Source organism: Netta rufina, assembly GCF_964035555.1.
Source record: "Netta rufina genome assembly, chromosome: 2".
NCBI lineage: Eukaryota > Metazoa > Chordata > Aves > Anseriformes > Anatidae > Netta > Netta rufina.
Window position 1 is genome coordinate 91,800,846 of NC_140124.1, and position 27,384 is coordinate 91,828,229.

Here is a 27,384-nt window from a genome sequence, read left to right on the forward strand (position 1 = left end):
TCTGTGGGATGCTTTTCTGCAGGTTTAGAGAGCTTTGCTGGCCCAGGAGTGCCAACACCAAGAGAACCAAGCAAGGCCAGAAGCAGGAGAAGCTGCTGGGTGGCTGACCTGGGAGAGGGTATCAGCCCCACCCGCACCTCAGGGGGCAGGGCAAGGAGGGTTTTCCTCCCTCTTTTCCATGGCAGCCAAAACCATCTGTGTCACTCAAGCCAGGCCTGCTGAAAAAAGCCCTCTGCCTCAACCAGAAGTGCTTCCACCTCATGTTTGCACCTGCCCATGCCAGGCCACCACAGGAGATGGACATGTTGGGGGCTGCCAAAGCCAGGAGCCCCTCACGCCATGCACAGACCTGGCCCACAGAGGGAAGCAGGAGGCTTCCTCCTTGCTCTTGTCTTCATTTACATCTCTGGCATCCTTCTGCCATAGCTGCTTTCCCCTTCCATTGCCACATCTCTTTCTGAATGTCTTCGTTGTCTTGACAGATGAAAGACATCTTCAGCTAAGAATATTATACATATATTCTTCCACAAATATATATATGTGTATATGTTCCAATAACATATAAGACCTCTAGAAAGGGACATTTCCTTTTCAATCACATTAACTTGTGAAAAATTGGTATGTTGAAAGTGTGGGTGTAGCTGACAAAAAGCCAATGCGTGATTAGAAACGGTTAATCACAAATAATCCAATCTAAAGGTAAGATCCATTTTCTCCTGCATTTGCAATTAGCTGTTGGCAGAATATGTCTCGTTTGTCAGCTTCTATTGTGAAAAGATTGATTTCATAGAGCTTATTGTCCATAACAAACCCTGTGGGACGTGCCCTAAGCCTAGCATAACTTGAAGAAGTTTATCACAGAACAAAGGAAAGGGCCTGGTGATAGCTTGTCACTGGCTCTGTGTGGCAATGCACAGCCTTGTGCTGAAATTAGCGTGAATTAATTTGAGAAATCTTGTCCCCCGGCACGTCAGAGGGCAAGAGCAGGCACAAGCCATCTTCTGCAAGAGCAGCCGATGCAACTTGCTTGTTCCAGTCCACAGGGTGGCAATGTAGGCAACCCCTCCGTGCCACTGCAGCTCCTCTTGGAGCTGGTGGCAGTGCCACTCACTGCAGGTGCTCCGGAGAAAGGCACAGCGCGGCGAGGTCATTACTCCTGCAATTACACCGATAAAGAAATTTGAGATAGATGCTATACCAGCATATTTGATCCCGCAAATGTTTAACAGCTAACAACCACTGGAACCAGGTATTATCAAAGTAAAATAAACTTCTCCAGAAATTTGGATTAATGCAGCAGAGTGCAATTTGAAACGTGGTTTTGGATCCCGATGCAAATTGCTCGCATGTGAAGCTTAACAAAGATAAATTTTCATATCATCTGAACACAACTGTGCATTTATTTCATATCCTGTTGATTTATCCTCAGTTTCATTCCCAAAGGAGGCTACATTTGTTCCTTCAATATCAGTTTACACTGTGCGTGAAGAGAAACGTGCTATTTTAGAATAAATTCTATAAGAAATCTTGATTGTCAAGGATTTATGATCACGTGGAGTCATTTCTTTATAGCTGTAAGACAAATTGTTTGGACATTATGTAATCATGATCTGATTCAGAATCTGATCATAAGATATAGAAATGTCATATATAGATATATCCAGATATAGAAACTCAAGAGTTTCTATATATGACTTTGCAAAACTCTAGAAGTGAAGCCTGCAAGTCAGGGAAAATAGAAATATTATGACCTAAACTAGAGGAGGATGTTTGCTTTGCCTGTTTGTCATCTGCCTGCCATTTATTACTATCTCGTTTCCTATAACGTGAATGTTTGGATTCTCTCCATCTGTTTCAGGCAGAATAATAACCCAGATGAGCCTGAAGCTCGTGGAACCTGCAGTTTCTTGCTGTTGACCAAGAAGTCAACGTCCTTCTCTGGAAGTTGAAGAGCTGGGATCTGAGAGTTCTGTATTGTCATTTATAAATGAAAAATGATTTTTCTGTACAAGGGAAGCACAGTGAATGCAATCCTTTTGAACATCAGTAAAGCTGTTGCCTTACAGGAGATATAAACTGAACAAAGAACAAAGTAAATATCTGATGATGATGGCAAACTGTGCTGAAAGCAGAAATGATGGTCCAGAAGAAAGTTACTAATGCAGTTCCTCAAGGATCAGCTTAGGAACAAATCTTTTGTCATTCTTACACTAATGACCAAAAACAAAAGAAGTAGCATTTTTATGAAACACTCATGATGCAAGCTCAGAGGTATCATTAATGATGAAAAAGTACATTATTATTCAGGAACTAAGGAAGTAGCTCAATGTATTAGAGTTCCATAAAAAAATATGCTTTAGGTAACTGAGAAAAAAAAATAATATAGCCTGCTGCAAGCTAAGAAGCACCTGAGGAGAAGAAAAGCTTTGATCCAGTGGTAATCAGGAGACAGCTAATCTGCGGAACTGACGAGGTCAAGACAAAGGTGAGTGATACGACTCGGCAGATTAATAGAGATATTTTAAGTACAGTTAGGGAAGTACTAGTACCTGATTACAGGGCACAGGGAAAATCCATCTGGGCTGCTGTATACAGTTATAGCTTTTTATGTCAAGGGTGAATTTTTTTTTGGTAACTTGTCTGTTCAAGAGATAATGGAGAGCCTTTTTTTTTTTTTTTCAAGGAAGAAACTAAATCACCTTGCTTTATTTAGCCTGGCAAAACTGGGGCTGAGGCAGTTTAAATGCAGGGATCAGGTCTGCACCGACCTGTAGTTGTCATAAGTACAAATTATTATGAGCTGGTCCTGAATTTAATACAGCTGGATATCATATTTCTTAGAAACAAGAAATAGAAATCAAGCTAGTTTCTTTAAAGTAGATAGTAGGCATAAGAAATCTGAAGTTCTAGACCAGCTTTGAAATAATGGGGAGTGCAAAAAAAAAATCAATTTAAATTGACGTGATAAGGTTGCAAAGGGATGTTGTGATGTGTTCACCTGCTTCAGAAGGGGCTGGACATACAAGATCCCTTCTAGTTCTTTATGTTAATCACCCTGTATCATCATAGGTAAGTAGCCTGTAGGGTTTATCTGACAAAATTCTTATGATACACACTGTGTTAGATTTTGTACGTAGTATGCAGCAGCGACTACTTACCTTTTGATAACTGTGAGGTACAGACAGCTGTGTTGTTATGATTGTACTGAAAGAATGCGGACACAAATAGTATCTGCAGTATTCGTTAACCTGTGATTCTTATTTCTTTTTGACCGGTGTATCATAGGGTCAGTGAAAAGGTGAAGGGACCTTTGATTCAAGTCCATTTACAAGATGTTATGTTCTTCAGACCTTGTTCTGTAATGATTAGAGGCCTTAGGGTAAGCAGATTATGCTTATGATTGTAAAGGTCAGATTTTATAATCCCTTTCATTCTCCATCCTTTTTGTCAGGACATTTAATAGAATAAGATCTCTTGCAGAGAAGGAAGAACGTTTCAGTAATTATCACAAAATATACAATTTTGTAAACCTATACTGTGGGAAAACGAGAGTGATGGAGATTCACAATCAGTTTATCTTCATGATAAGAATTAGCATGAAACCTCTATGTTAAGCCTGAGGCCAGTGGAATCACTTTATTCCGTATTTGTTAGTGCTATATTTGTATTTAAGTAAGTTTAAACATGGGAGTGGCGAGGGGTGTTTCATGACCTTATAGGTGATTACAGTTTATAGCCAAATTATCTCCTGAATTACATTAACTGAAATCAATGCCTTATAGATGAACAGACTGTTCCATAAAACCTTGGCAGATAAAGCATTAATAAGTGTCAGAGCTGACTTGGTCAATCGAATGATTTGCTGACGCTTCTTTTTACCACAAGTCTGCACTTTCAAGTTTAGTGCCAAAGGTTCACTATATATAGCTGAAGACAGCAAATAGATGGTCTCTTTTTGTGCAGATTTCTAACTAGCTGCCTGCTTCATAAAATCCTTGCAGGGGCAGCTTTTTCAGGCAGGAAACTAAAAACATGGTGAAGTTACAGTTACCCAATCCTGGCCTGGAGGACAGGATACCTTCCCACACAGAACTCGAGGTCCTTGAGAAAGAAGAGGCAGACTCCAGACCAAAATGGGACAACAAGGCTCAGTATATGTTGACCTGCATAGGGTTTTGTGTGGGCTTAGGAAACGTGTGGCGGTTTCCGTATCTCTGCCAGAGCCATGGAGGAGGTATGTCTTTAATATATCTTAATTAACACCATCTATAACTAGGTTCAATCTCTTTCAGGAACAAATAATAGAATACTTTGGTTAGTACCAGTCAGTTCATGTAGAGACAGTGATGGTCATCTCTAGAAGACTGATGGAGAAGGTTATTTTGCAGGTTATGAGATCATGTTGCTGACAGGAGAAAAAGGACTGTTTTTATTGTGGGACCCAATCAGTTTTATGCTGTCATGTAAGCGGTATGTTTTCTTAATTTAAAACTGATGCTACTTTACATATATACATACTTACATACATATATAATGTATATTTTAAAATATTAATAATCTACTTGGCAGTATAATTCTGATCAGGACCCCAAAAGATTTTTTCATAATAGGGTTTTCAATGTTTTTTGACTGATCTATTTATCGGCTGTAGTGTCAGTATACATGTAATTTATGATAACAGGAGTGACAGCATGAAAGTAGTTAACTAATTACTTTAGCTGTCATATTATTAAGTCATTTATAATCCAAATATACACTAATTACCACATAACTTACTGTGACACCTTAGGGTTCAGTTCAGGACTGAGTGAACATTATAAAAGATTTGCACCAGGAGCTTGTCATGCCTTCATCAGTTTTCTGAACGTCTATTCTGCTCGCCATCTACTTGCATTTCATTCCAGGATATGCATAAAAAGTCTTTGTTCCTTTGAGGTGTTTGATTCCGAAGGAAAACTTGTGGCTTACATTAAACGTACAAAGAGAAATGTTTGAAAATCGTCCTTCCTAGTTAGAGTGGGGACCAAGGAGGGCTCTGTGGGGAGTTACTGGCACTTTAACTACACGTTATTCAGTTGACTCACTTGAAAGAGAAGATGCTTTTAATTCTAAGATTTTTCTTCCATGGGCTGGCTTTTAGTGTTTGCAGTGCAAACTGGAGGTCATGTGCAGCACTACCTGCTCTTGTAACAAAAAAATTACAAGTCAGACAAGAAAAGTCATAGCCTCCATTCTATGTATGACAATTTCCATTTGAAAAAGTGAATGGATATCTCCAAAATTCATGGCACTTGTTGGCTTTTCAGGCTCTTCTACTTATCCTTAGAAAGTAAACACCCTGTTTCCCCATACTGATTTACAGGCACTCTCCTGCTTTTCCACCTAGCTTTCCTTTCAATCTTGTTCTGGCAGAATGAAATGCAGCTGAAAAAATGAACATCCAGCAAACACAAATAACTTGGTATACCTCATGACTGTCTGACTAATGTCACTGAAGAGATATGCATTGCTCCTGTGTGTATATCACGATATACACTATGTTCTAGTTCATCCATTTCTTTCTCATTATCCAGTGGCTTGTCCCTGCTTATGAACACTAACACAGTTATCTCCTGCTTCTTGCATCCCTAGGACTCTCAGATTTTAGGCAGAAGTTGTGAGGCAGCACACAGCAAGGAAATGACATAGCTGGCTCCAGGATTAGAGTTACTGTACAGATATTTGTCCATGTAGCTGCTTTCCCTATCAATTCTTCTGCAGAACTCCAAAAGCAGTGACTTATTATCAAAACATAACGGTGGACATCAATGCCATCTCATGGCTTCTTAGAAAGGACTCCTTATCTTCATCACACTTAAGGATGGAGAACTGTTGTGCAATCCCTTCTCCCTCCCTGCTGCACAGTGCTCCTCAGTTTCTTCTGCTGGGTCTAAATCCACCTCACCTCCTGCCACCACTGATGTCCTCTCATTACAATTCCTGTTCTTCAACTTCTCCCTTCAGTCAGGAAAATAAAAAGCTCTTTGCTGCCTTGTGAAAGAATGGCTTTGAATTAGAACATGTGGCTACCAGTATTGTGAAAACAGATCTTAAAGTTCTTCTTTTTGAAGATATTTTGGTGTTGAGATGCCTTCTATCTAGTGAGATTTTCTGGTTCCTGCATCTCTAATTCCTATTCAGCTGCGTTCACAGCTCCCCAAAGGTGCACATAGTCAGTGCAGCTTGGCATCATACCTGATTGCACAAACAATCTCAGTCTTGCTTCATCTACTTCCAGTTGGAAATCCATATTTCCTAGACATTTATGCAAATTTTGCCATAGTCTTTGCCACTCAGCATACTGGTCAAGAAGATTAACACATTACTCTGGTGCCTTGGGGGTCAGCAACAGGCAGTATGTGAGAGAAAGCAGGAAGAGAAGAAAGAATGGGGAGATGGGCATACAGGCAGCGGGACCATGTTTAAAAGCTGTAAAATACATCATTACCACAGGCAAACTAGATTTCCATATACACACAGTATAAAAGCTACAGTGTTTGCCTCAGTGTTTTCACTAGCATAATGAGATTGAAACTTCCTCCCAGGTGATAGCTCTCTCTGACATTACACATAGCTTTTGTTTAACCTTTGTTGAGCAACATGTCATTTAATCAAATGTTAAACATTTTAGTTTCATCCCTGATGAGTATTATTAAAAAAAAAAAAAAAAAGAAAAAAAAAAAGGTATATTTAATATTTAAACCACCAATTATATAAAAAAAAAAAAAGTCTAAGTCTACAGCTTGCATATGCCTCCAGTAAACTTTGCCACTGCATAAAGGAGAACATTTTTATCTCCATGCATGACATGCTGAATGAAATGACGACAAAAACATCAGAGTCAATGCAGGATAGCTTCCTCACTCTGTATTCCCTTTATGTGAAAGCAATAATATATATTTTTTTCAATTTTAATTTAGAAAATCTTAGATTACACTTAAGCAAAAAATGTGTAATAGCTATGCAGATCTTCAAATACAACGGGTTCTGAAATACAGTACTAAAACAAGATTAGAATGTTGTATCTCAGCTGTAAGGTCTTCCAACTGGAGAGATTACTCATTATTTATATACATTTCTACAGGGTTCATTGTAATTATTAGATAGGTGACTATAAGAAAGGCATCCTTTCTCCTTTCTGTGGCTGTGCAAAGGTCATGGAGTCCCTTTATCTGATTGCTCTTCAAAGATGTGTCATGCTTAAAGACTTCTTTTATGACATCCTCATAAAAGTACCTCTAAGTATCCTGAGACCTCAGGAAAGCCCTTGAGGTTTATGGAGCACTTGTGGCATGTCCTCTTACCACAGAAGACGGCTTAATTTTAAGAGGTTTGGAGCAATAGATCATGCTGTGCATTTGGAGAGTTATTGTGTAGGGACAGTGCTACTCCTGGATCTCATTATCTTGAAGAGTGAAGCTTGATGTCTACCCAGACTGCTAGAGTTTTGTGAGAGGAGGTGCACTTTGCAGTTAAGACCTGCAAAAATGGCTCAACCATGGAAAAATGGAGCCCGAAACAGAACATCAGTCAGACTGCTTTCTACTTAAAAGTGAAAAGTTGATGCTTTTTTTGTTGTTCGCTTGATTTCAAAAGAAAATGCTTCTAATTCTTCATGGTGAATGACATTTCCTAACCATCTTTGTTCCTAATGGAGATGTATCCCTCTTCTTCATCAGGCCACTGTAAGATCTTTTAGAGACTTGATTAGAAATTCTCTCCCTGATCTTGTTGCATAAGAAAATAAACAGCCTTTATAGTCCTTGTAACCATACCTAATGGAGTTCAAGAATCATTTGGACAACACTCTTAGATATACGGTTTAACTCCCAGGTTATCCTGTGTGGAGTCAGGAGTTGGACTTAAAGATCCTTTCGGGTCCCTTCCAGCCCAGGATATTCTGTGATTCTGTGAGCCATTGCTGAGGAAGACCTTTACCAGAGAGAAATGAGATTGCTATACAGCAGAGGCCTATCCAGCATCCAAAATGGGAGACAAAAATGAAAGGTCAAGATAGAACATACTTACAAACTTTGTAGGGTCAGGTTGCAGACTCTCAGGAAGAGTCTTGGGCTTCTGGATTAAAACTGACAGAATGCTCTGAAACTCAAATTGCTGATACAAACACGGTCACCTTGCCCTTGTCCCATCTTACTGTCATGAGAGTTTCTGGCCAGAGTGAGAGTTCTGGGAGAGCAACCATGTGCCAGCCTGATACAAGATAGGAGAACATGGCATGTTTCCACCTGCTTCAATCTCCGTGCACTGATAACTAAATTTATCTATGTGAAAAGCCAGAGGCTTTGCGAGTGGATGTTGTCCCACAGACACTCCCATACAGGAGGAAAGCCACCACCAGGGTGTACAGGGATGGATCACAACAGTGAGAGGGCACTTATCACATACACTGCAAAAGTCCTGCAATCTGTGAAAGCAAGAGTAAAACAGCTGGGAGAAGTATTACTTACAGGAATAGGGTGGAGTACCAGCAGAGTACAAGCCCTTTGATGCCAAATCTGTGTGCATTGAGTGTCTGATCAGATGAAGAAAGGCCCTTAAGGGCTCACCAGATCATGTTCCAGCACAGCTAAGCAGGTCCTTGCAGACAAAATGGGTCAGACAGTGAAGTACATTAAGCCTTTTGCATCATTACCAAGGGCTTTAGGTAGTACATGTAGTTCTATTTCCTCAGTTCTAGGGCAGAAGCTAGACCACCATCCTCCATTCCCTTCTGGCATTACAAAATGCCTGCTTTCCTCTGAGATGAGAGAGAACCAGTCAGAGGCTCCTACATCTAACAGGTAGCTGCACCCCACTAATGCAAGGATCTTGTTGCAAGGAATTCACGGTCTCTGGGAAAGGGAAGGGATGCTGAGATATGCAAAGTGGGGAAGAAAAATGGGATACTGTCCTCCTTGGTGACGATGTCCATGTAATCCATCTCCCAAGGTAATATACTGACACAAAAGAAACAGAAGAAGAATCAGTAGAGTTGAAAGTTCAACAAACTTCTCTACAAATAGCAATTCATATTGAATCCTTCAGTTTTTCACTAACAAAAATTATGCCATGAGTCATATTCTTCTGGATCTCCTTTGAAACCTCTCCACTTTGTCAGTCTATATTTTTACAGTGATAGTCAGTTTTTAATGCATGCAAGATGAGACACGTTGATTTTGAAGTATTTTAGATTTTTAGTTTAGTATTAGATATTTAGTTTAGTATTTTAGATATTTAGTTTAGTATTTTAGTTGTTTCTGTGGTGCTAAATGAAATGCTCTAAATAAGTCTGGGAATATCATGTCTATAAAATCCCTTTTGCAACTAGATTCAAAACATGTATTTTTAGTGTATCAGTGGTTAGTCATTCAGATGTGTAGCCTGTGTGTTTTCGAAGTGCTCAGCATTTTGAATAGAATTTTATGAGTTTAAATGTCAGTACCAATAGTGATTAGCAAATATTTAAAATGTCAGTGAAGGACAGGTGAGTAGCTAGAATTACTTGAGTTCCATAGGAGTGGAAGCAAAAAAAAAAAAAAAAAAAAAAAAGCAATAAAACACAGCTGGCTGATTTCAGTATAATAGTGACTGCTTGAAACAACAGTGTTGTTTTTAGCAGACTTCATTAAAGCCCACAGAAAAATAAGACTTTGCAGTATGGATCGTTTCTAAAACTGGTGTATATGACATTATGAAGATACCCAATGAAACAGATGAGCACACACTTCCAAACATTAAACTGCCTTGAATTCAAAACTACAGTTTCCATTGTTCAAATTTCCTCTGTCACTTTCTATCTGATTTTCTTTGCATATATGGGGAAAAAGTCAGCAAGTACCCAGTGACAGTTCACAGTGTTTTGCATTTTTTAATATACTTATGTTATTTGCTGTATAATTAGGAAGATGAAGATGTGATGACTGATAACCACAATTTTAATACGTCACAGTCTTCAAGCATTTGACTCTGCTCTTTTGTATTCTGGTGTGGTGTCAGATGTTTTCTCCAAGTCTGAGGAAGATAATAAAGAAACAAAATAAGGCAAAAATGAATTGAAAATATTTGTCCTATACTAACCAGCCTTGTGATACGTAACAAGATTTGAACCCTGAACTTCAGACCTCTCCTACCAAAAAATAAAAACTGTTTAACTCAGCTGTCAGGAAGAGTTACTGGCCATTTTATGGAGACAGCCTTACTGAGACTGGCACCCAGCCCCAGGCTCCTGACTAATCTTTCCAGGCATCTTGCTTAGTTCATTCAACTACTTCATATAATTTGTATGATTCACAATTATAAAACCATAAACTTTCAAAGAAAAAAAAAATGGAAGTTGTGCCAGGAAAGAAATAATATGTCTTCCATTGCCAATCCAAAGGTAGCTCCTTTGGAATTTAACCTTGGGACTGTATAATAATGGTTTATGTTTGCCACTTGGGAAAAATAAGAATTCCTACCTGAAACGTAATGAAGTTTCCTGTATGGTCAATCAGTCAAAAGCATTGTTTAGAAATTGGAGGAGGATTTCCACAAGTATACCTGCAATTCAGCCACTGTTTGAAAAGCCAGCAGAACTGAAGTTTGTACTTTATTGTAGTATTTCACTGACAGGAAACATTTTTTCTTATCCATTACAGGAGCCTTCATGATCCCTTTCCTGATTTTGTTGATTCTGGAGGGTATCCCCCTGCTTCATCTTGAGTTTGCCATTGGTCAAAGGCTGAGGAAAGGCAGTGTGGGAGTCTGGAGTTCCATCCACCCTACCCTGAAAGGCGTTGGTAAGTCTGAAGAGGATATTAAAGAACACATGAGAAAGCACTTGTCTCTGAACTGATAACCTTAAGAGCACAACTTCAGAATTTTACTGTGGTGTGACATAAAAGATGCCAAGATCCGTTACTTACCCTTTCTCACTAGCTCTTCATTGACAGGTCAGACTAATCATGATAAAGCACTATGAAAATTTTGTGTCCATATTCCCAGATACTGTGGGTCCAGTTAAAACCTTTCCATAATTTGACACCAATTTCAGGCTTCAGAGATATTACCATTTGCTATGACAATTTACTGTTTTTACCAGTAGGACAGTCAAGTGTGCCAAAAATTTGTTTTGCAATTCTTCGATGGATAGCTAATAGTTAAATCTTCCTAAGATTGGTCTGTCAGACTCCAACTCCATGTAAGGTTACTTTCTTACGTCTGAGAGAAGTACCACACTCAGAGTCATGGAGACAGCATTTTGCAGAATATGCTTCTTCACATCTGTATTAAACTTCTGTGCATTCAAATACTCCATCTAACAATGCAGTAAAAGCTGCTTTATGCAGCTGTGTGGATGACTGAGTGCTGGCACAGGCTGCCCAGAGAGGCCCCGTAGTCTCCCACCCTGCAGATCTCCAAAAGTCACCTGGGCATGGTCCTGGGCAGCCTGCTCTTGGTGTCCCTGCTGGAGCAGGGGTTGGAGCAGGTGACTTCCAGAGGCCCCTGCCAACCTCAGCCGTTCTGTGAGCCTGTGATCACCAGACACCTGAAAGTGAAGAAACGCAGCCAGTTAAGATTGCTGATGGCATCAACTGTGTCTGTAAATCAGTTACAAAAGATATTGCTTGTGGAATTTTTCAAGCTTCTTCATAGCCCAAGAGCCCTCAGGACCTAATCATTAGCATTTAGTCTCTGCCAGAGAAGTCACCAGAGGTTACTCGGGAGCAAGTGGAGGAGGAGAAATACTGGCTCAAATCTCACGGCTTTCCACATACTGTGCCTCCTGACTGCCATAATCCCCTGCAAGAAACACACACCTTTGCAATGACATTGTGGAAGGGGAAGACCATCTGGGTCACATTTAGGCAAAATCCCAAGTGAGTTGAATTTTACATATACCCAGCACCCTGAACTCCCTAAATATGAGAGGGCAAGACTGTGAACAGGATTGTGTAGTGCCTGTAAGGAGTTAACACACCCATAAAGTTGGCTCCTACATGGGCATCGGCTTCACTCCCAGAGTAGTTTTATGTGGCATATCTATGTTGGAATAACCTGTCCAGCCGTTAGGTAACAAATTCACAGTGATAAAGACTACATCCAAAAGAAATGGTGGAAAAGAGAAGGGAAAAGCTATAAACCATGGAATTAGAACAGTGAGGAGGGTAGAAAATTGCTGAGGACCAACAACATAAGGCTCCTACCATGATGCACACCTGTGCCCAGAGATGGGACTTGAGCCCAGTTTCCCCATTTAGTGACTGTGCTCCACTCTGTGCACCGCAAAAGAGTGTTGATTCTGGCCTTAGAGTTCCTTCCTTGAAGCATTAACTTCATTTATTGTCATGTTTTGGAGAAGTGAAGGAGTAAAAGTATGTTTCTTTGTATTGACAGTCTGAAGACAGGAATTATTTTCACGTCCTTGAAATCAAATTTGTTGTAGCTGCTTTAGTATTCTTATATCTGGTTGGACTGATCTTTGTTTGTTTTAATTATTATTTTCTCTCTCTCTCTCTCTCTCTCTCTCTCTTTTTTTTTTTTTTTTTTTTTTCTATTTACTATGTTTTTATATGTCTTTATTAAAGAGTGATGAAATTTATATTGTATTCTGATTTATTTATTTTTTTTTCCCCAGGCATAGCAGCAATGTTTGTATCTTTCCTAGTGGGTTTATATTACAATACTATCATTGCCTGGGTAATGTGGTACTTCTTCAACTCCTTCCAAGAGCCCCTGCCTTGGAGCAGCTGTCCTGTCACTGCCAACAGAACAGGTATATTTTATGAAACACTGTATTTTGTTTCATAACACATTTCTTTATTTCTAGCAACTAGAATAATAGGAACTCTTTCTGTAAGACAACAGTAAGACAAACTAATTTCTTCAGGAATATTGTGCTATTTTAGTATTTATGTTTTTTAAAAATGCATTCTCTATAAAGTACGATCAATATTTAATCTTTGAGGCAAAAATGGACTTTTTAATATGAAACTTCTGAGCTGAAGCCATTGGAACAATTTTGACAGATATGTTTACATAAAGAATATTCACAAAACAGAAGTCTAGCATAAACATTAATGTTTTCCTGATTTAGACAATGTTTCTTCATAACTAACATATGCCAGCCTGAGTGACCCATTGTCTAATAGCACTTCCATGTTTCTTATGCGAGTCATCAGCGCTAGTGATAAAGATTCATGTTTCCTCACATAAGTCTTTTAACCAGGAGTAAAATGGATAATGTGCTATATATATTGGTTTAAAATGGTGCTGAGAGTTTCACAGCTATCTGGGAGTCTTGAGTCTTGGAAGTATCTGCATATTGTAGTCAGGTTCCAGCATTCCTGTCCAGTTGAGCGGAAAATAATGGAAATTATTTATAAATATGTGGGAGGGAATGTAAAGCTTTTGGCTATACAAGTATATGTCTGGCAGATGCCAGACACTGCCTTTCATCCACACAGTGGCAATAAACTCCAGTCCCTGTTTGCTCCCTCCCACCTCTTCTCCAACAGCCCTTTAATTGCGTATTGAAAAGAAAAAGAAAAACTGCACAAAACTGTATAGAACAGGTTGTTCCCATGGCTCAGGGAGCGGCTCTTGGGAGCCATGCTCCTCTCCTCCCAGCATCTGGACAGCAACACTTCACGTAAGGGCAGGCCAGGGCAGAATACTGCATGGGTCAGCGCCTTGCAGGCAGCTGAGAATTCAACCTAAGCTGACAAGACCTTGAACGATGCCCCACAAAACAGGAAGGTGAAGAAAGTATTGCTGATCAGAGCAAGGAGGTGAAGAGTCGTCCGACTGTGGGAGGCTGTGAGCAGGAGCATGGGCTCCACCAGGCAGGACACAACAGGGTGTGTATGAAAAGCCCAATGCTGTTTTCTTTGGTTTTGTTTTTGTTTGAGATGAGGTGGGAAGAGTGCACAACCATTGAAAAACATCTGCCTAGCTACTTTTCCTCTACTTAAAAAAAAAATAATCCATTCAATAGACATGTATGTGGAAAAAATCTCAGAAGTCCTCTCCACATTCTCCCTGGCCCAAGAGGATTCTAACTTTTTTGTAGGAAAAAAGAGAATTTGTACAGAAAGAAGAGTCTTTGAGTGAGCCTCAAATAATTTATCTGCTTTATCTGAATTAATAGAAATAACAATATCATCTGTTTCCCTGTTAAAAATATTTTTTAGGAATGTTGTTTAACATGTTCTCATTTTCTCATTAACTCATTTTTTTTTTTTTCTGTGAAACCAGCCTCTAGGGATCTGAAATCTGACAAGAACAAAATCACTAGCATTATGTAATATAATTTTGAACACCTGTGTTTATTTTTTACCTTTTTTTTTTTTTTTTTTTTTCAAGCAAATAGAATAAATATAGAATGACAATTGTTTCGTGTTTACAGGTTACATAGAAGAGTGTGCCAAGAGCTCCCCTGTGGATTATTTCTGGTACAGAGAAACATTAAACACTTCCGCTTCTATTGCGGATTCAGGCAGTATACAGTGGTGGCTTTTGCTATGTTTGACATGCGCATGGGGCGTACTGTACGTGTGCACAATCAGAGGCATTGAAACAACAGGAAAGGTACTCTACTTTGTTTTATACAAAACAGATGGTATGCTGCTGTGATTCCTTATTCGTACAGACCTAATCATGCTGTAGAAACTGCCTATTTCTTGGGTGAAAGCGTGTCTAAAACTTCAGGTGTCATCACCGGGAATGATTTTTGGAGAAGGAAGATGAATGAAATGGAATTTGATTTGGTGTAATTTGGTTTGATTTATGTGCACGTTGCTGTGAGCAGGTCAGCTTCCTTGTTCTTACAGATCTTAGCAGAACACTCTTTAATTATTTATATCCTCACATTAACACGGGATCAAGGTACTTGTTTTTCTGCTATTACTATTCTCTTCAAAACATACATATACGATTTACTTGGGTTTGTGCTAGCCCTTAATACTCTCTGCACAAGTAACCAATGTTCTGCTGTCCAGAGATGCCCTAAGATCCCATCCTTGCGTTGGCAGCATCAACCAGATATCAGGGTGTAGATTATTTTCCATGTTGCTTTTGAATGATCTAAGTTGAATTTCGGCAATGACAATTTGTCTTAAGTAGAGCACTACGACTGTAAAATTATTGTCAAAATATACTCACATTCTGTTTCTTCTGAGCATAGTTTTCTGTAGTATGCTGATTGCAACTCATTTAAAACTTGCCATTATTGTTTGTTAATCACAATTCCTTGTTCATTCCCCTCTCTTCTTCCCTTTGGTGCTATATTTATTGAAGTGTTTCATTGTATTTAACTGTTGTATCTACATGCTCCTTGTGCAGGCCGTGTACATAACATCAACTCTCCCGTACCTTGTGCTCACCATTTTTCTAATCCGTGGCTTGACACTGAAGGGATCAGTCAATGGGATTGTGTATCTCTTCACTCCCAACGTAAGTCACAGCCCATCCCTTACTGAAACATGATGTAGTTCTCTCTGTAATTAATATCTGAGTAAAAATGAATCCTCTCAGGGGTGTTTTTCTAACTATCCCTCAGACTTCTTTAAAACCTTGATTCTGACAGGTGAATCTTTCTTCACATTGGATATAAAATGCACAGATGTACATATACTTTCTCCCAACCATCAGTATCTGTTATAAAAGATGCAAGGATTATTGCAGAGGGATGCAAGGAAGTTATTTCAAGGGAGCTTGCTTTCTTTTCTTGGGGTGCTGTGTATTCTAGCTATGGACAGTTATGCTCTCTAACTATAGAGCACCTGTCAGAGAGCTGGGAAGAGAACCCATCTAGTCAATATGGCTATATAAAAGACCTAGGAGAATGGTGTAACTATAGAAGAGTTTTTAAGCAAAATTAAAAGAGTTTTCATCTTCCATGAGCAGACATCTGAGTGGTCATTGCTAATGCTAAACAACAGAAACCTTTTTCTGGAAACAGGCATGGCAGCTGTCAGCTATGGAAAGTAATTTCTTTATCAATTTTCAAAATACTTGCAGAAAACCTACAGGTTTTCTTTTTGAAAACAATTAAGTTTGCCAAAAGTGCTGAACTTTTGTTTTTAACACTCCTCAAAAATGGTAAGTTCTGCATGACCAATATTCTTGTTTTAATTATTGTTTTAAATTCTTCATATTCAGTGTAAATAGCCATGGTATATAATCTTAAAGCCGTATATCTGATACCTCAGGTTACTGAGCTGGCTAACCCAGTGACATGGCTGGATGCGGGTGCTCAAGTGTTTTACTCTTTCTCCCTGGCCTTTGGAGGCCTCATTTCATTCTCCAGTTACAACTCTGTTCAGTAAGTATCCAGACGAAAACCAAATTTTTTATGAATATTTCATTCTTTCAAATGAAGCCTGTCCATTCCTGCTCCATCATTAGTCATTACCTGAGACGGGGGCACCATCCCCTCAAACAGGTAAGGCACAGCTCATCTTGCTGATCCTAGCTCTCATGAGCCAAGATTTCAGGTCCCAGTGCTGGCTGGCTTCCTGCAGAAAGATGGCATGGGTCAGGCTGGAAAGAAGGAGCCTGGCTACCTGCCACTAGGAGATTCCTGAGCAGGGCTGCTCAGCGTGTGGTGTTGCTGTTTATCTCCACACTGCTGGAGTCTGGTGATGTTACAAGCATTTCAAAGCAATTTGCAGACTGTGGCTTAAATCTTTGCTTTAGGGATTGGAAGATATATTGAGGCATTTTAAAATTCAAATTCAGTTGCTTCCTTTATGTATGTGATGAGGCCAGGGAAGAGATGGAGTACCAACTCCCTTTGCCCAGGACTGACCCAAGAAGCAAATTACCTCCCAAAATTTTGGAACAGTGACCTATCCCTTCAGCATTCTCCTTTTGAAAGATAAACCGTGTGTCATTCCCTTATACTAATATTATTGACAAATGTCTCCAAATTAAGTTTCAGATATCTAGTTTGGTCCCATTCATAACAAGGAGGAGCTTGAGCATCTCACCTTCTCTAAGAGAAAGAATTATTTTAATCAAACCTGCCATTGACAATCTCGTGTTACAGTGGAAAAACTGACAACAGAGGACAGCAAAAAAAAAATAAAAAATAAATCAATCAATTCAATGCCCTCCACCCCTTATAAATCTACTTGCAAAACTATGAATCAGGAAAGGTCACAGTGCCACAAGTCTTTGTTGGCTTTCCCTCAAAGGTGATCATAAAATTATACGTGACAACATCAAATTACTCTGAAGAGTCTTGCCTTGCCCAAGAGAAATACAATATCTAGAGCTTTACAGCCTTCTAATAAAACCATTAACTAATTTCATATTGATTTTTTATCTTCTCTCTCAGATGAAAGTCTCTTTCTGGCTCTGCAGTTTTTCCATCTCAGCGCAGATACTTTGGCAAGAAATATCTGCAGCAAAAAAGTCTCTACAAAGCAGTTTAGCTTTCTCAATGGAATAGGCAGCCTGTCTGACCTTGCCAGCATAACCTTCCCATAGTATTTCCAAAGGGTGGGGGCTTTTTTTTTTTTTTTTTTTTCCATCAGTCAAACAAAACTGTTCCTAAATAGTCTTGGCTACCACAGCTTCACTGTACCGCAGTTTTATAGAAGCTTTTGTACACCTTTTCCTTTTGACTGAGTTCAAACCCAAATCTTTCACCCCGCAGCAGAATAGCCCAGCTGCTAAGATACAGCCTATGCCAACAGGTGTGAGAACACATGCATTCTAGGCACAAAAACAAGACATACTTTTTTTTGCCCCTCCTGTTTTAATCTCCACAAGACTGTGAAAAAAAAAAAAAGAAAAAAAAAAAAAAAGAGGCAATTATTCCTTATTCACAGGATTATTTGAGAAGATTGAAGATTAAAAAAAAAAAAAAAAAAGGAAGAGCATAGCTATTAAATTGCTTCAGGCACCAAGTTTTAATTCACTGAATCTTAATAGCTGTACTTGAATATTGTTAGAGGGCATATTGATGTACCTATGCATCTGCAGACTACTTTTTTGTTAGTCTTGGTAGCAAGCTTTTAGTATTTCTTTTGTGAACGTGCTTGAAATCCATTGTTTCTTCTCTCTGAATTGCAGCAACAACTGTGAGAAAGATGCTGTGATTATCTCAGTGATCAATGGTTTCACATCTGTCTATGCAGCGACTGTCATATATTCCATCATTGGATTCAGAGCTACAGAAAGATACGATGACTGTTTTGACAGGTAAGTTAATGAAAAAGAAAAAAAAAAATATATATATACAGATGTTTGTTTGGCTGAGGCAGTTTTCTTAGTCTGATGATAATGCTTTTGTTGTTTCCGAAAAATTACAGCTCCTGACCCACATGGTATCAGACCACCCATTGCTCCAGAAAATCAAAATCATCCCACAGGGGGTGAAAATTGTTTGTGCCACCTTATTTCCTACAAAGATGTCACATAAGCAACCATATTTTACATTATTCCCTGGTGTTTCCAAAAGTAATAGGGGAGGAGGAAGACATTCTATATTTGAATGGTGTTTTTTTTTGTAGTTGTTGTTGTTTTCCTGAAAGTTATTTCAAGTATAACTGCAGTTAATGTGCAATTTCTACCAACACAAAGGCATGTTCAGTTCATGATATATTGTTTCATTAAAACATGCTAGAATATCTATAGTTTTAGTGTGAAATGAAATAACACAGAATACTGGCCACATCTGGATTATAGTGTGGCCACTTCAGCCACTGCTAGTGACTCTGCATACTACATGGAGAAATTGCCCAGTCATTAATCTTCTCATTTTAATTCATTTAATGAATTCCTACCACCTACTGGAAAATTGTCTAGAAACTTTACTAAAAAATACAGCAATCACAATAATCTCTGCCTGCTGAGCTGATGTATGGCTTGAATGCAATATATGCTGTGTCAGCCTTGTGTTTAGGTTGCTTCCTGTAGAGATTAAATGCTTGGGTGTCACAGAGGTGCCTAATTTTAACAGAGCAGTTCAGACTCCATTCTCAACTGGGCTGCCAAACCCTGCAGGATCTGGTCTAGTTCCTCCTTACTCAGCTGGGAAAGTCCATGATAAGAAACTGCAGGCACCTTACATGTCCCCAGAAGCTTTCCGGTCTGAACTGCTGAGTGTTTCCCTTTGCAGTGCAAATGGGGGCACCCAGCTGCTGCACAGGCCCCCCAAGTGCCCGATCCATTTAGCCACGGGCTGTGTCTTGAAAGACAGCATTGGGCTCACCTTGGAAAAAGAAAGAAAGAATTGCACTTGCACAAAACTGCTGGACTTTCTGATTTCATAATCCGATCCTGAGCAATAGAAGCATTGCTTCCTTTGAATAAAAGGCATTGTGTTCTTAACAACTTGCAGATCAAAATGAATCCTGATGCTGCTTACAAATAAATAATTTCAAAGTACTTGTATTTCACTTTTACAGAAACATTCTCACCTTGATGAATGCATTTGACTTGCCAGAAGGCAATGTAACCCAAGATAACTTTGAACAAATGCAGCAGTTATGCAACATGACTGATCCAACAATTTTTGCAAGCCTTAAGTTTGAAACCTGTGATCTGAAAACTTTCTTGAATGATGTAAGTTGTACACCCTAGCTCATATCAATATCATTAATACTGTAGAAACTATAACAACATTTTTATTTTTTGACTAATGTTTTTCATTGAGTGTGTTGGTTTGTTCATTTCTACAATGTTTGTTTGTTTCTACACTGTTGGAGCTCACTGACTGAGGTTTTCTTAGAATGCCCTTGTACTAAAGAATTACTTCTGTTTATCCCATATAATATCATTTTGCTTTTGAAGAGATAAGCAGTTTAATTCCTCTGATAAGTACTGGCAACATGTCAGAAAAGAACCTGAACACACAAGTGCTCCAGGCTGACCTGCTATTCCTGGCTAAACAGAGGCAGGCGTTTCTCTGCAATTACCTGGTTGCAACTGTGGTGGGAAAGAAAATACAATGAGAAATAAGGGAGAGACTCCCAGAGGGAGGCAAGCCCTGCCCTGATCAGTACAGGTGCGCCACTACACAGGAAGGATGAACCTTGACACTGGGGTTAAAAGAAACGGTACAAGAAGGATTTGTGACTAAATCCATATACCTGGGATTTTATATTTTTAAAACATAAATATATATATATATATATACTTATATATATGTTGAAAAGGTGGGGAATTACAGATCAATACAGGTATCTATAAAATCCAGAGGACTGGAAACCTTGGCTCAGCCTCTTCAGACGGGACAGCCCATTCTGGTACCTCACAAGGCATTACACACAGCAGGGAGCAGATGCACAGCAGACTCAGACTTGCTGCCAAGCTGGCATCCAGAGTCCTGAAATTTTGATTTTATAGGCTAAGCAGTATTGTCATATCTTTTCTATTGCAAGCAACATGAATATATTGAAAAATGAAATCATAACTCAAAGTGTCTTCTGGCACATGTGATGTACAAACTGCTCTCCTACCACTAATAAACCTTTTTTGTTGTTGTTGTTTATATAATTCTTTGACAGTTTGTCATTGCTACCATTTTCCACCACAGTCTCACTTAGTGGTAGTGCTTTATGGATGGCAGAACTATGCTAGGATAAACAGCCAATCAAGGGTAAAATGGTATCACACAGCTTTTTCATTTTCAGTTCCATGAAATAGGATTTGTATTATAATTACAGTAAATACACTGCTGCATTGGGAGGTCTTTGTGGAATCAAAAAGCATAATTATTGTGGTGTGGTGTAGTATACACCAACTCTAGTGAATACAGATGTAAATTTAAAGTCTGCGTGAGTTAGTGAGCCTAATTTTTGGAGCTTCTGAAATCTTCCACAGGGAGTTGAAGGAACTGGCTTAGCCTTTATTGTCTTCACTGAAGCTATCACCAAGATGCCTGTCTCACCTTTGTGGTCCATTCTCTTCTTCATCATGCTATTCTGCTTGGGTTTGTCATCTATGTTTGGAAACATGGAAGGTGTGCTTGTACCTTTACAAGATCTTAACGTTATACCCCCTAAATGGCCTAAGGAACTTGTTACAGGTAAGTGCTTTATCAGAGACAAGCGATGTCCACTCCCACCTCTTCAATGAGTAGTTTATATGCTACAAAAGGCAGTATTAATCACGTGGAATAATGGCAAATTTGTTCTAAAATTCATGGGATCATAGAAGTGTTTGGGTTGAAAGGGACATTAAAGATCATCTTGTTCCAACCCCCCTGCCATGGGCAGGGGCACCTCCCACCAGACCAGGTTGCTCAAAGCCCCATCCAGCCTGGCCTTGAGCACCTGCAGGGATGGGGCATCCACAGCTTCTCTGGGCAGCCTGTGCCAGTGCTTCACTACCCTCTGAGTGAAGAATTTCCCCCTAACATCTAATCTCCCCTCTTTTAGTTTAAAACCATTCCTCTTTGTCCTATCACTATCTGTCTGAGCAACAAATCAGTCACCATCTTTTTATAAGCCCCCTTTAAGTACTGAAAGGCTGCAATGAGACCTACCCGGAGCCTTCTCTTCTCTAGGCTGAACATCCACAACTCTCTCAGCTTCTTTTCACAGGAGAGGTGCTCCAGCCTTGTGTCCCTCCTCTGGACCCACTCTAACAGCCCCACATTCTTCTTGTGCTGGGGCCCCAGGCCTGGATGCAGCACTACAATTTGGGGCCTCTCAGGGGCAGAGCAGAGGGGCACAATCCCCTATCTCCTTCCACCTGCTGGCCACCCCTCTGTTGATGCAGCCCAGGATACAGTTGGGCTGCAAGTGCTCACTGTTGGATTGTGTCAAGCTTTTTGTCCACCAGAAACCCCAAGTCCTCTGCAGGGCTGCTCTCCCTGAGTTCTTCTCCCTGTCTGTGCTCATGTCTGGGATTGCCCCCAACCCAGGTGCAGCACCTTGCTCTTGGCCTTGTTGAACCTCATTAGGTTCACCTGGGACTACTTCTCAAGCTTGTCCAGGTCCCTCTGGATGGCATCCCTTCCTTCTGTTGCATCAACTATACCACTCATCTTGGTGTCATCTGCAAACTTGCTGAGGCTGCACTTGATCCCACTGTCTATGTCACTGATAAAGATATTAAACAGTACCAGTCCCAGGACAGACTCTTGAGGGAAACCAATCATCATGGGCCTTCACCTGGACATAGAGCCATTGACCACCACTTTCTGTGTGCAGCCATCTAGCCAGTTCCTTATCCACTGACGTGCATTTTCCTCAGGCAAGCTTTCTGCAAGGCAAGGTAGCTCCACAGCAACAACAGAGGCTTCCCTGATTGCCTGAACATGGCTGTGATTCTCTGAGACAAGCAAATCAGTACACCTGAGGAGCTCAGAAATCTGCCCAGTTTCACTTGGTTTTGTTTGAATGGTTGGGTTTGGTTCGGTTTTGTTGTTGTTGTAGTTTGTTTGCTTGTGTTTTTTGTTTGTTTGTTTGTTTTATTCTTTCTGTGTCTAAACCTACTGTTTTCTGTTGTTTTGTCTTTCACAGGTCTCATCTGTGCAGGGTCCTACTTGATAGCTTTTATTTTTGTCCTGGCGTCTGGTAATTACTGGCTGAGTTTGTTCGACAGTTTTGCTGGCTCTATTCCTTTGCTAATAATCGCATTTTGTGAGATGTTTTCAGTTGTCTACATTTACGGAATAGACAGGTATGAAAGAAAGTTAAATTTCACTAGAAAATAGCATGTAAATAGAGTGGTTGTCTAGCTGCAATCTTGCTACAACTCAATGCACACTGTTTCCGTTAGAGAAATTTCTAGAATTATGCAACTGTAGTTTAGGGTGGCTTATATGATTTAGGTTTCTAAAATAGATCTCAACAAGAAAAAAAAGATGATTTGTTAAGGATTTGATGGGGATTTTTGTTTGTACATGAAAGCTTTCCACTTTTCTGTTAATACGCTGTGACAGATAATGCTCTATAACAGCCAGCTGAAATAAGCACATCCCTAAGGTACGGAAAGAGAATATTAAGCATTACCAAGTAGACTAGAGTAAAATAATATGAGTGCAAATAATTTATTTTTAAAATAAGCTTTGTTATATACTTATTTGCAACAATTATATAAATGCCACTATAACTCACTTACAGTGTAAATATGGTGGCATTCACAACAAACCCTCTTCAGAATAATTACATGAAGTATTTAATTAGCAGAAGCACAGTACAAGCACAAAAGCCAAAAAGCTTAAAACACAGGTCTGTTCCAGGAATGTTTAAAATGAGTGCTAGATGATGTTGTGCAAAGCAGGCATCCTTCTGCAGGTTGTAGATATCGTTTTACAACAGGATGCAAATCCAAGGCTACGGAGATATGCTCCTCTTGTGTTTAGGACTTTATCTATTTTAGCAGTGAGTAATTCTCCTAACAACTTTTTAGAGATGTAATAAATCCACCTTTTAGAGATGTAATTTCTCCACCTTTCCATTCATAATTAATATGAAAATATTATGGGGACCTTCAACCACCTGTAGCTGCTGCTTGAGTCTGTGCCAGCCCTCTGGCTGTGCAGCTCTTGGCAATGGAGTGACGGACCTCTGGCCCCTGCTCCCATACATACAGTTTGATACCTGAGGAGGTACGAGTCTGTTTAGGTAAATTAGGTGAGCACAGAGAGGACCCTGGTGAAAGAAGGCTTACTTTAATTTAGTAAGGACAGAAAAGTCTCGCTTGATCACTTTTCCTTCCTCTTAAAATCAGAACACTTTACACAGACAAACTAAAACTATTCCCAGGATATAAACATGGGTCTAGGCCGTTGTGGGACTGATTCAGATGGGAGCTTCAATGCCAGCCTTTAATGTCCCACTTTAATGGCCACTACATGTCCCTGCAGATGGTATCTGTATTTCCTGTAGAGTGGTTGGAGGCAGTGGGGCATTTCAGAGGGCTGGCAAAGGGCACCAGCATGGTGGTGGGAAAAGTGAGGACAGGGAGATGCTCTCAGCTTGTCAGGGCTGCCCCAAGGTGGTGTTATCTGCTCCAGAGGAATGTCCATGATCTTCTTCTCAAGATCTGAAGAAGAGTCACTGGTAAAATGGTGGCTCTCCTGGCAGAAGGAGGACTTGTGAGTTATCCATGACAGGAACTGGAACATGGAGCTCCTCTTTCCCCACCTCAACTCCACTGCCACATCCTACCCATTCTCTCCTGCCTCCAAAGTCTTGGGTCGCCCATAGGATGTGGCCCTGCCTTGGCAGGAGCAGTGAAGGGTGCTCTTTCTGCTTCTTCCACAACTGGCAGACAGAGCAGAGCACTCCACACAGAGGGGCAGAGGGCATTTATTCAGGGAAAAGGAGGAACCTCCTCTAGCTCAACATTGCATGGTTGGTGTTCACCACCTTCACAGGGCTGCCGAGAGGTACAGCACAGCATGCTGCTTCCTTGGGGCTTGCCCATGGGACTGCATCAGGTAAAACAACAATAGAAGCCCCAAACTGCCAAACTAATTTTTATTCAGGCAATGTGTGCACGTAGCACTTGTAGGGGTCATAAACTAGATTCAGGACAATATCACTTGCAATGCAGAGTTGGATTCTTCCTGTGGAGACATTTTTGTCCCATTCTTCCATTGTGCACTCTGTGCTTAACCTAAATGACACATTTCTAGGTGTCCTTCATGAAACAAACGTAAAGCTAAATATTACTTCAGTAGTCAGCCTGAAAAAACTGGTAGAAATCCAAATTAAACAAGCATTATTTATAGAATCTAATTTTTTAATTTGCTCCAATTTGCTTCCTCTTAATATTGTGTCAATTCTTTTAATTGATGCAGTTCTGAGATGCTTACAAAAATTCTCAAAAACTGTAACATATTATAGGGAAGCTCTGTCTACACTGATTCTTTCTTGCTGGAACTACTTCGTATATAGCTCACAGAATTGTTGAAGAAAGTACATTTCTGGAACTAATTTTCCTGACTTACTTCTGGGAGCTATGAGTTAGAAACTTTTAGCATGGTTACGGCAATATCTGCCTAAATTCACACTGCTGGGGCTTACCTCCTGATGTCATTGCCAGTCCTGACACAGGGACCAAGGCAAAGTCCGAGGAAGCACAGCTAGGTGTCATTTGAACTTTCCTGCTTCTGAGCAGGCAGCCTTTGATCCTTTCCTGTTTTTATGGCTCTGAACTTCCTGTTTTCGTCCCTAGGTTTAACAAGGATATTGAGTTCATGATTGGACACAAGCCCAATATCTTCTGGCAGGTTACCTGGAGAGTTATCAGCCCTCTCATTATGTTAGTTATCTTCTTCTTCTATTTTGTGGTGAAGGTCAATGAAGAACTGCTCTACAGTGTCTGGGATCCTAGCTATGTAAGTATATAAAACCAACTCATTTATTCAGAATTACTGGATATATTCTTCTTTAATTCCAGAGTCATAATAATTTCCCACCTGAAACAGGTTGCAGGTAAAAAAAACTTGTTACAAAACATAAAGCCATAAAAAAAATAACACTTAGAAAAATAAGTCCTGATTTGTACTGCCTACAACTGATACACAGCAACACCTGAGCAGCTTTTCTAAATTGGGTAAAGCCCAAACATTAATCCAATTGTCAGGTAAGACTGGAACAGGACCACTTAAACAGACATCAGTTCCATGGTAGGGGTTATAGAAGAGCTGGAAATGTCACAACCTTTCTGTGTTGACAAAAGACCAAGTCTGTGAAGGCATTTTGATATTGCATGTGTTTCCATGTGCATTTAAGACCATGGAACTGGAGTAGTGCTGGTTACTCAACGCTAACAGAATAAATTAATATTCTCCTACCCAGATTTCTTCTTCGCTCTTCCAAGTATACTTGCATCATTTGAATTATAATTAGGGTAATAAATTATCTACTTTTCCTTTCCTCCCCTTGAAGAATAATAAGCTGTATGTGGTACCGGGGAGGGCATAACAAGACAAAGGAAGGGGATGCATCATTTTCCCCAGGACCTCATCTCTTCTTCCCTGCCTACCTAGCTCTGATTTTTTGCTCTATGGCCTTATAAAAGTCAGCATTCTTGGGGCAAAGCCAGACATACAACATGTTAAATTTGCGAAGGTCAACTTTTATTTTAATAAGACAGAGACGGAGAGAAAGGAAGATGGGGAAAATGGGGCTGCCTCTCCCTCCTCCACCAGCTCCATTCCTCAAAACCCCAATGGTGCTCCCACACCCTGCTCTCAGCCTGCCTGCCCACGGGCTATTTGGCCACCAAGCCTTGATTCCCCTACAGCACTCCCTGCTCCTCACCGTATTTCTTCTCCCCATTGCTTCTAAGAAAAAAAATAAATCACAAATGGCTAAGACTGCAAAACCTTGAGCTGGAAGCTGCTCTGGAAGCAGCAAATGGCTGTTCCCTGTGTCTAGCTGCTGCTGTGGTTCTGTTTCTGTTCTATTAAAATACTGAACAAGTACATGCTCATGGGTATATTCTCCACATGGCTTCCTACAGCTTGCTTGTTTGTTCTTTCAGGAAGAGTTCCCGAAAACACAGAAGGTTGGATATCCCAATTGGGTGTATGCTATTATTGTAATACTTGCCGGTGTGCCAAGTTTGGTCATCCCCGCCTTTGCCATCTACAAAGCCATCAGAAATTGCTGTCAGAAGAAAAAGGATCGCACAGGCCTTATAGGCGCCACGTCTGAGACTTCCGTCAATGGAAACTTAAAGAATTCAGCATAAAGCCCTGTAAAAATGTGGAAGAACGCCTTGTTAGTGAAGAAAGGAAAAAAGATTTTCTTTAAGAATCCAGAATTAATTTTGTTGCCATAAAAGGATAACTGTGTGCTGTTTCCAGGTAAATATTTGTTCTCTTGACAATGCAATGCTCTGTGAAGAGGTAATAGCTTGGATCCTGGAAGCAAAATGTCTACCTTTGCGAGTGATGGGAGCACCAGGCCAAATCCTTTATCCTGCTTCTGGTTTTGAAGCCAGCTTGTTTGAAACTGTCTTGGAGGTCTCTGTCTGCAGATGCACTGTGCTTGGTAAGCCATAAGTGACTCTTCCATGTCCGATCATTCTGGTTGGGTTACCAATCTGAAGGGTAATTTTATACTGACTTCTCTTGCACCTTAAATTGTTTTTACTTTACATGCCACCGTGTTGCACAAAGCCACCAATATTATATCTCATACAGAAGTTGAAAATATTTAATAAAAAACATTTCTAAGTATGGAAATGAGAGTTTGATTTGTGTATTTTTTATATATATATATATATTATTAATTGCACACAGGCACTCACACACCTACCTTGACATTGTTTTGTGCTTCACATTTCCATGTGACGCAGGAGAGGTAAGTCAGCAGTCCCATTCCTTACGTGGTCTCTGGAGAGAGAAAGTAGCAGCACAGAGAGAGTGGTCAAGCATTGGAACAG

The 27,384-nt window shown here is 40.0% G+C and overlaps 1 protein-coding gene across 1 annotated transcript; it reads left to right on the forward strand.

Annotated features, from left to right (window-relative positions):
• Nucleotides 1–4,032: 4,032 nt before the first annotated feature.
• Nucleotides 4,033–26,688, forward strand: SLC6A19 (solute carrier family 6 member 19; the record flags this gene model as incomplete). The annotated part of the gene is made up of 12 exons (XM_084281519.1): nucleotides 4,033–4,234; nucleotides 10,677–10,817; nucleotides 12,656–12,793; nucleotides 14,426–14,607; nucleotides 15,361–15,471; nucleotides 16,230–16,342; nucleotides 18,100–18,228; nucleotides 19,437–19,593; nucleotides 20,854–21,058; nucleotides 22,500–22,659; nucleotides 25,165–25,327; nucleotides 26,479–26,688. 12 exons carry the CDS (start codon nucleotides 4,033–4,035, stop codon nucleotides 26,686–26,688), a joined length of 1,911 nt encoding a protein of 636 aa, XP_084137645.1.
• Between the last annotated feature and the right edge of the window lie 696 nt (nucleotides 26,689–27,384).